Raw genomic sequence first — 10,379 nt, 5'->3', positions numbered from 1 at the left:
ACAGATCAGTGGAGGACTGAGGTTTGGGGGAGCAGGTGGGGTGGGAGACAGGGATAGACAAGGGACCCCAGAAAACTTTTGGGGTGATAGATATGTTCATGATTTGATTGGTGGTGATGAGTTCATGGGCATATATACATACGTCAAAATGTATCAAATTATACAGTTTATTATGTCAGTTATACTCATAAAGAGCCTTTTAAGACAAAAAGAAAACCTCAAAGTTCACTTCCAAGATTATACTCTCTTGAAACTCTATGTGGATCATAATTACCTCATATCCAGTAAATAATATCACTTATCACCCTCTCCTTGAATCTTTCTGTTGCCGCCATTTCCCTAACATTATTTCCTCTGAGTTCCTCCCCCACCCCTTTGAGCCTCCATTTTTTGTTTTCTTCCCTGGTTCTTGTCCTTCCTCCAACGTTTTAAGTGAGAGCCTTCCTTAGGGTCTGCAGCTACTCTCTCTTTTATGCTCACATACCCTCCTTTTGAGTAGTCTCTCCACCCTCTGAACACCCCAGCCTGAGCTTCTCAAGCCCAGGCTCAGCTCAAATCCTATCTTTTAAATGAACTTGGCCCAATTCCCTAACTGTAATTAATCAGTCTCTCTTCAGTGCTTCCATTGCATTTGTTGATACGTCAGTCTGGGAGCTTACATTATTGTCATGTATGTATTTGCCTGTTCCTCTCACTTACCTTTGTCGAGGCGTTTGATGAAGGCTTTCTGAATGGAATGAAACGGAAAGAAAGAACATGACAAACAGCCTGCCTCACAGCTGCCTAACATCTCCCTGGTAATGCTGCTTGCTCCTGGAGGTTCTTTGTAGATTGACACTTTATGAGTTAGCATCCTGTTCAAGCTGAAAGAGCACCGGAAAGCCATCTCATTGGAGGGCACATAAGAGGAATAGCAGCAGCACCACTTAAGGGTTTGTGGAGTGGGAGAAGAGAAGCAAATAAAGTACAACAAATGCTGACTTCGTCTTGGGTATTCTAAGTGAATCTTTCTGAAATTAAGATGTCTTTCTTCTGAGAGAAAGCTGTTTACTGTTCACTGCTCAGGAATGCCAGCCAAGCATCCCAGAGACCCCCCTCCCCATTCTTATTACTTCATAAATTAGGGTGCCGACTTTCCAGCTGGGACTAAGACTTTGCGTGGCCACACAAAATCCTTAATGAAGGAACTCGGGAGGCACTGACTGCAGTATGATCATGATAGGCTCTGCCAGCCACTTACCAAGGCAGCTGCCAAGTGGGGGTGGCCGACAGGGTTAGAACATGAGAGGGGGCATGAACCCAAGAAGGTAGCTCCCAATTGCCCCTAAATTTTTCCAAATTTTCCAAGAGATCCTTTCAATATGGAAGTGATTTTTTCAGTTGGTTTAAGTTTGGTAGAGTAGTATCTTTGAGAATTTTTCACTAAAGCAGTCAATGGCGACTCAACTTAGCCAACAAGTCAATGGCAAGTGTTTATCACCTCCCTTCTTTCCCCAGGAGGTTTAGAGTGAATGCACAGCCCCATATCACTATTGTTTTGGGCCCACCTTCTACTGCTAATGATGGGCCACAGGAATGTGCAGGCTAGCAGAAGACAGCTGAGAGTGCAGCTATGATGCAGGAAGCAAAGTCTTGCGCATCAGGGGAGAAGGCCAAGGGGCCTTACTACCATCCTCTCCAACGTTATCACTTGTAGCCATTATCTCTGTGTCTGTCTCTTCTCTCAGAAGCCAGGACCATGACTTGACTCTTGTTTATACACCCTGCCTCTAGGCAAGAGTTAAATGTTTGTTGAATAAATGAATACACCAGTACACCTCTCAGAAAAGTATCCAGAGCAGGATATACTAGGAAGAGCTTTTACATGTGCAAAAGATATTGTTTCTCTTCCTTGATATTAGTTGTATCAACTGTGCATGAAGGAAATTTTCATTTTTTCCACATGTTCATAGCCATTAACATGGCTACTAAGTAATTTTTAACTCTGAAATTTAGAAAATGTAAGAAAAGTTATTTCTGTCTGGGAATGTATATAACGATGGAGTTTGCTTGAAGTCAGGTACTTTTCATCCCAGGTAAACTGAATACAAAGACGTCCAGGCCTCCTGGTGTCATCCAACCCTGCCAGATAAGTATGTCTCTCTGGATGGTGTGGGAGAATCACCTTTCGATTCCTCTGCACTTTGTAGCTGTTACAGAGTAACCTGCCAGCAATCCTCTCGGAATGCACCAGGCTGTTCAAATAGAGCAAAGTCCACAAAAAGCTCCACTGAGCTGTGCTGAGCAAAGGCCAGATTCCCATAAGAAAACAAGCGCAGCGTCTCAGCAACACTGCCCTCATCCCGGGCATGAGCCCCGCTGGCCCGGGAGGGTCTGTGTGATTGGCAATGAGCCCTGTGCTGTCAGCGTTCATGAGAGAGCTCCCCAGTTGGTTCCTGTTCTGTGGGGTCTTCTTGCCTGTGACTTTGCTGCTACTCCTTCTCATTGCCTACTTCAGGATCAAGTTGATGGAGGGTAAGTGTGAAGCCACACAAGGCAGGGTGGGAGTCCTTTCCCATGGCCCACCTTTGGGACAAGCCAATGCAATGTCAGCGTTTCTGGAGGTCTGGAGCAATACATCTTTTTGATGTGTAGGTTCTTAAGAAGCACTCTCTGAAGGCATCTTTATTGGTGAACATGACAGAGTTTGATCCTTTCAGGAGTGTGGATCGTGCGCTAGGCTCCAAAGGCCTGCTGTGGGGACCCCTTTAATGGCAGCCCCTCACAGTCAGTCAAACTGTGAACCAGCACAATTTTGACAAGTGATTACTTGTCTTTGTCTCTCAGGGCAACAGGTTCACAAACGTTAAAACATGTTTCATGGTCTGCTTTCTCTACCGGACAGACTTATGTGTGTATGTGCCCATGAGTGTGATTGCAAACACACTTATTTTTCATCCGCTGAACTTCTGTTAAGGAAATAGAAATGACAAACATCAAATGTCAAGCCCTAGTAGATATTTGATGGCTTGGTGTAAACTTTCCATGAAGCAGTAGTCTTAAGGTGAAAAAAAAAAAAAAAAGGAAATGAAGTGATTTAGACATGGTTGAAAGTTGGGTCCTGGATTGAGACTGTTTATTCTGCTGTAATTGAAATTAATGAAATTGGGCTGTAATTTGATAGACAGTGTGTTGGTAATGTATCCAGCAAACATAAGATTAATATCATAGAGGTTAATTGCTATTTTGCAATATCAACAAAAAACAGTAATATGTCTTACATTGGATGGTATCATATTTAAGATGAGATTTAGAACATAAAGAAATCCTAGTGGACAGAGTGTACATTACAGAATTGTAAGTTTTTTATCACAACATACTCAAATATCCCCCTAGCCTTCTATTTTTTGTGTCACATTTTTATGAACAGCTCTCTTGTTGAGTGACCCAGCTTTATTCCATCTTGCTCTACAACAGACATATGATAAATCCTTTTCTTCATTAAGTTAGCTTACCCTCCACTGCCCCAGACCAGTCTGCTGGGTGTTCTGCCACCCAGCCATTCATTACCACTGAGCCCTGAAAAAGAGCCTCTGAAAAATAAAGAGAACTAGAAATCCCCAAGCTCCTAATTAAAGCTCCCCTTCAGAGTCTTCCAAATAGGCTCACCGCCTAGCCACTGCAACCATTTCCATTGCGAAGGTTTTTTAAAGCTGTTGCAACAGCCACTGTTAGTCACTCACATGCCAGACTCCCACTGACATTCAGCACCCGGTGGAGCAGTTACAGGATGCTGATATCACAGTCAGGGACTTGAATAGCTCATGTCACTTCCAAGTGTCATTTTTGGCTGCCTCTTTAGCTATTATACTAAAATTTTTAGTATCTCAGAAATGCATCAAGCATTAAATGAGGCAAACAACAGACCAAGATAACCTCATGGCTTCCAAAGTCACTTACTGGCCTCCACTTATCAGTTACAGGTCAGATCGTTCTGTGGGACAGCTAGTATTTGGGACAAACTGGGCAAAAAGGGTGAATCTTGGTTTTATAGCTTTACTTATCCCTGGGTGACACTTGGGGGAAACCATCTATAATATGTCAAATTTAAATGGGTCTACAGTATTTTACTTCTATATTTAGATAATTCTGAGGTATAAACATATCAATGATATTCCTTTAGAATGCCCTGGAAATGCAAATTTCCCTTGAGAGTGTGGCCTGGCCTGGCATCACCAGGGGCTGATGCAGGAGAGAATGTAGGGAAGGCCCCGAGAAGGGGCTTCATGTGTGTGTAGCACTGTGACCACTGCACGGTGACATCCTTCAGTCTTCACACATCCCTGCCTGTAAATTGTCTAGAGATCAAGTCCCAGACAAAAATTTCCACCTTAAGTTTATAGTTCAATAAATTTGGAACCGCTTCTGAAGTATTCGAATAAAAGAAGTGGAGGGCCCCAAAGTTCTGCTCTCTCTTCACACTTCCTTCTCCCATCCTCATTCTAAATTCTGACATGCTGCTGAGCTTTTCTTGACTTCTAGACTTGCCCATCTATGGGTCTGTCCCTTCCCTCTGAAAGCCTCCATTTTTTTTTTGCAACAGAGCATCTAACACAAAGGATAGCAAGAAGGTCAACCTCACATGACGAGGGCTAATGCTCTCTGGGTAAAGTCCTTTCACAAACTTTGAGGCTTGCTCCAAACTTGCACCATCCTTCTGGATAGGATGAGTGCCCATTCATGCATTTACTCATTCATTCCTTCAACAAATATTTGAGAATCTACCATATACCAGGGATTATCCTAAATATCAGAACAGATTTTTACTATGGGCTTTTAGGACTGAGAGAAAACAAACTCAAGTTCTAGAAAACCACACAATGCATCTGGCAAAATCATTAGAAGTTGGAGGAGAGACATCACAAATCTGTATGCTTCTGGCTCTGGCCTCAGACATCTGGTCAAAGGGCTATAAGAATGACCTGCCCTTTCTCCTAAGTCTTGTCCCAGAGTTAGAGCCAAACACTCCCACCAGAGGCAGGACCTTCTAATGGCTAAGGGCCACCCTCAGCCAGGTAATGAGCCTCCACTTTCTGTGGTTCTTCTCCATTGTCTCCTACATTTGTTGGCTTTCACTGAAGTGTGCCTGGGCTTCCAAGCTACGGGTTAAGGAGTACAGGAGGAATGAGAGAGGAGGTGAAAGGAACTAACAAAAATCTGTGCATCAGTCACTTATGCAATGTGGGTCCCATTGAAGTTTATTGTTGGAAAGAATACTAATGACTATTGGCACCCTGTTACAAGTGGCCTGTCAGTGAACCATCTGGAGGATGCTATGAGAAGACTGCCCAGCGGACTGGACCAAAGCAGTTTTCCCTCTTGTCAGTTTTCTTTCTGTTGAGACTGGGTCCCAAGCATGGTAGGCTGAGGAAACTGGGGACCCTGGGTGCTCTCTTTTACAGTTACCTGGCCAGGGTGGCAGCTGAGGGGCAGCCTGTACTATGTTATTCTCTCAAGAATTTTCTGTGCAAACCATCCTTTGCTTGTATCTCCCTCCTCTTCTAAATGGGATCTGTGCATCCTTTTTTAGAGTAATTTCTGATTACATTTTCTAGTGTTAGCAAACAACCTTAACATATTTTCATGTTTACATAGATCTGGTCCCTTTAATTCCAAATTCTCCTTTGTTCTAAAAAATAAAAATAACATGAAGCTTTTTAAAAATAAAGTTCTTTCTGTATTACTACTCAACTCTTTAGGTTGAGTAGTAATACCTTCTCTCCAGTTTGAGGGCAAGTGAGATCACTTGGCCCAAATAAAACATACCCAGTTTGTATCTCTATTTAGCAGCTCCTACTTAAAAACTGCAAACAGATGGTCAAATGTCATGTCATTAATCTTCCAACCAGGGTTATGGCAAGTGTAATCATTCCTATTTTGTTCCTGTAAAGAAAGGGACATTGACAGATTAACTGGTGTGTTCACAGAACCCCAGAGTCCTACATTCTGAAAGAGAAAAGCAGTTTGCTTGCCTCATACATCCTCGCCCGTCAGCCAGGAGAGGCATTTCAAGATGTGATGGAAAGCATGTGGAGGCATTGTAATCATTCAGCATTAATCCCTACACTGCAAGCCTTAGGAGGTAATGGTGCACGAAAATTTAATTAGTATGTAGAGAATATCAATTTTTCCAACAAAGGAAGAAAGAAAATTCTCTAGCATCCTGCACTCCATCAATTGCCTGGAGGAATAGTGCTTGAGGTGAAGGTCTACATCTTGAATTTTCCATTTCCAAACCCTTCATCAACCATTGCCATGGACATGTGACATCTTCTAAGGTAGAAGTTTTGATTGCCTTATCTCCCCAAGTCCTGATATTCTTTTTTTTTTTTTAAGATTTTTATTGGGGAATTGGGGGGATGGGAACAGTGCTGGGGAATTGGGGGAAGGGGAACAGACAAGTTGCTGTCATTTTTTGTTCTTCAATCTAGTTGTGGAGGACGTTGCTTCACTGGCCCAAGTTGGCACCATCATTGCGCTCTTCTCTGGCGAGGCAGATCAGTCGCCGGCTTCTGGACGGCCGCTCACTGCGGCTGCTGGCCGCTCACGCTGGCTGCTGGCCACACACGGCAGCCCATGGCAATCCACTGCCACAGGGACTGCAGCCCACGCCGTCGCCGGCGACTCAGGGCAGCCCAGCTCCAGGTTGAGCTGTTGTTCACCATCTTAGCTGTGGAGGGCAGTGTCACTGGCCCTCATATGTGGGATCCGAACCGGGGCCCTCTGGCATCCCAAGCGAGCTCTTAACCATCGCGCCACTCGGCCGGCCCACCCCTGAGATTCTTTAACTTCTACTTTTTCAGTGCCAGTCTTTATCCCCCAAATACCATCATCCTGATCAAGAACAAACTGCTCTCAAAAATAACCAACATTGCCAAAAATATTCTTATTAAAAAATGTGTCTATTGAATACTTGAAAGTTTTTATATAGCGTTAGATTAAAAAAAAAGGTCAGGTAAGTGATAAGTTTCTGGCCTTCTGCAACTTACAGTCAATTCAAGTATGAAAATGTACAGGATGACTAGATATCTTTCACTGAACCTTGTATATATGTTTTAGTAGTCAGTAATCAAAATGGAAAATGATAAGTATCTGGAAAAATCAGAACAATTTAAAGGTTAGTGAAATTGTGAAGAGCTCAGACTATGGAGTCAAACCAAATGCAGTTCAAATTCCAGATCTGTAACAATGGCTACTCAAACTCTTGAAAGTCATTTTCTCATCTGTAAAATAGAAATAATAGCAGGATATCGCTATGGGGTTGGTGTGGGAATTGTGTGATGTGATACATGTAAGGTTAACAGTGCCTTCTGAACACTGTTAGTCATTATTACCCCTGATGGCTTGTAATTTCCAAGAAGGCAGTGTTTGTGTCATTATAATAATAGCCCTTATTGAAATTATCTTGTAGTAATTAAGTAAATTGCCCAAGGTCACTCATCTAGAAAGTGGTAGACACAGGATCTGAAACCTGGCTGGCTGGCTCCAGAGCTAGCCCTCTCAGCCAATGCACTAACTACCCCTTGGGTGTTGAACATGGAGTAAGTGTTCAATAGATAGCTGTTGAATGAATGAATCCGTTTGGTCTAAACAAATTAGCTTGTCACCAATATGAAAGACAAATGGGAAAATTTTAAACATGCAAGAATTTTATAAAAGCTGTGAGAGGATTTGATCAATCTTGTTATATAACAGGAATAATAATAATTACTGACGATGGTGATTCCTCAGCATAAAGACTTAGCCCTGAGTCAAGATCACATTTCTTCACCTGTGGCCCCACAGGGAAAACCTGGTTGCTTGCAGAATTTTCTACAATAATGAAGAGGGAGTTTTCAAGGCCACCTGCCTAATCTCACCTGTCTAAACTCTCTCTCTGCACTGTCTTCTGTAGACCCATTGAAATAAAATGGTGGCCAAATTGCAAGCTTTTAGGAGGACACATTTTTTTCTCCTGTTCTCGGCATTGTACCTAGCACAAACAGTTTATTTACCTGATAGACAACTCACTATATATTGATGAGCTTCCTCTTGGTCTCTCTATTCCAGTTCTCCACTCTTAGAGTTATCTTCTTTCAGTCTCATTATTCAGGTCAACTATTTTGAGCCTTATAATTTGTATCCTGGTTCCTCATTCAAAGCACTGGTTGTGCAGTTAGCCTTTGGTGATTGAGAGTAAAAGAATTTCAGTGAATTTATCATCTAAGCCATGGGCCATCTCAAGCAATGCATTTACACTAGCAATAATCTATGTGGAAAGACAGCATAACTCAGTGGTTGAGAGTGTGGGCTCTGGAGTCAGACTGCCTGGAATCGACTCCTGAATCCATCAGGTTCTGTGATCTTGGGCAAATTACTTCATCTTGATTTCTCTCTGTCTCAGTTTGTTCATCTATATATAGTGTAAGAATAACAATGGTGACCAAAACGTAATGTCTTTGCAAGAATTAAATAAGTCATGCAAGGGATTTCATACAGTGTCTGGCATAATAAAACTGCTCAAAAATTATTAGCTATTAAATACTGAGGCTCATGTAGCCCAGGGTCTGTCACCACCCGATGCATATGTACCCTCTCCACACTAAGATGATAGGCGTTGTGGAGGCCTAGAAGAATCCCGTTCAGGGAGAATACATGTGTCCTGGGATACTTGGCCTATAAAAATGCCTGGCAGGGATAAGTTGCTTAGATTTGACATGGGAGCCAAAAAGAACATTTTCAGGTTTGAGTCTATAAACATAGATTATCTCCCATGAGATGATAAGCTCCTGGTGTCTGGCTTGAATAATTTGATTAATTATAATTCTGAAAATAAAACTTTTAAGAGTAAAAACAGGTTCAGTTGTGTGCATTGGTGGCAATCAGGAAGATTTTTTTGATATACCAGGAAGATCTCAAGCGATACTTGTTGGGATCTCACGAGAGATCTCAGGCCTAAAAATAAAATTTATTGTTGCTGAGAGGTTAACAGTTGAAGCTGCAGAGTGGATGAGAGGACACAGAAAGATGGACACAATAAAAGTCAAAGGGAGGGGAGTGACTGGGGCATGAGAGTCTTGTGTCAAATGCTAGAGAGAAAGGAAACCGGAGATGGAAAAATGTCACTAGATTTAGTAATTAGGATGTCCTTGATGACTTTTAACATTTTAGTGAGAGTAGCTTTAACTGAAGTTATGTTTTAAGGGGTTAAGGAATATGTAGACAGTGAAAAGTTGAAAGTGTCAGTTTTCAGTAAAAGGCACCAGAAGGTAAAGAAGAATAACTTGACATAGCTCAAGACTATAAATGCTCACAACACCTTTTTGGGGGGAGGAGCAATGACAGAAGCCCTGACTTACTCATTTCCATATCTCCAGCCCTTGGCCTATAGACATGCTTAACAAATGCTTATTGAATGTGGGGATCTTAATAAATTTAATCCACACTTTATCTACTACATATAAAATATGCCAGCATGTAACACTTTTTACTACAGTGGTAATGTGTCCACTTCTAACCAGGACCATTCTTTAGAAATAAGCATTTACATTTTTTTGGAAATGGTTGAGGATGGAAGGAGAGATCCTGCAACAGGACTTGCTCTGAAGATCCGGACTTCTATGACTTGCTGGGGCCACCAGAGTAGAAATGCTGGACAATAACCATTTATGAGCAGTAAGTGACCAGTGGCACTCAGCTGTCTCCAAAGTATTAACTGATATTTTTCCTTTCAGTCGAGGAAGAACTGTCCCAGACTCCTGGTCGCCAACACAACAGAAAGAATAACTCTTCTGTGTACCAGAGAATGAAACGGAAGTGACTGTCAATGACTGAACGACTATGAGAGGAATGGCTTAGCTAATAAAGTAGGCTATAAACTAGAACCACAACAAAAACAGAAAGAATACTAAGATGCTTGTTCTGAACCACATTGAAAAGTGGCAGCTACTATCCAAGAGGACTTGTCTGAGACTCAGCTTAAATAGCAGTTCAGAGAGTACCAAGAATCTTAAGATTTTCTTGGATGTGTTCCATGGACTGGACACATTGTAACTTTCTTTTACAGGACTATGTCTACTCTGAAGAGCATATTTTAAAAATTAAATCCTTGTTACATAATCCTCTGGAAGCCCACATTATTTTAGAAGAAACTCTGGTAGAAATCAAATGGACAGCAAAAGATGAATGCCTCAAGAGCTCTGTGGAGTCTCTCTATGAGAGTATTTATTTCCCCTTCCTCCTCTTGCAGTTTGGCAACTCTTGATACTTTTCAAGCATCATTCTGGCCCTGAGTTTGCTTCTCTCCTTTTCCCACTTGCTTTCACAATCCCATTATCAAATCACAAAACAAGTGTGGTCTC

The 10,379-nt window shown here is 42.0% G+C and overlaps 1 protein-coding gene across 1 annotated transcript in view; it reads left to right on the top strand.

Moving 5' to 3' along the window:
- Nucleotides 1–10,128, top strand: part of SMLR1 (small leucine rich protein 1) — a 57,473-nt gene extending 47,345 nt beyond the window's left edge. The window contains 2 exon segments of the mRNA XM_019663466.1: nucleotides 2,275–2,514; nucleotides 9,753–10,128. Of these exon segments, the coding sequence (XP_019519011.1) occupies nucleotides 2,275–2,514; nucleotides 9,753–9,838 (326 nt within the window). The 3' untranslated portion in view covers nucleotides 9,839–10,128.
- The last annotated feature ends 251 nt before the right edge of the window (nucleotides 10,129–10,379 follow it).

This window comes from Hipposideros armiger, unplaced genomic scaffold, assembly GCF_001890085.2.
Source record: "Hipposideros armiger isolate ML-2016 unplaced genomic scaffold, ASM189008v1 scaffold_391, whole genome shotgun sequence".
Lineage (NCBI taxonomy): Eukaryota > Metazoa > Chordata > Mammalia > Chiroptera > Hipposideridae > Hipposideros > Hipposideros armiger.
The sequence above is the reverse complement of the archived record's forward strand: the minus strand, read 5'-3'. Positions and strand labels throughout refer to the sequence as shown.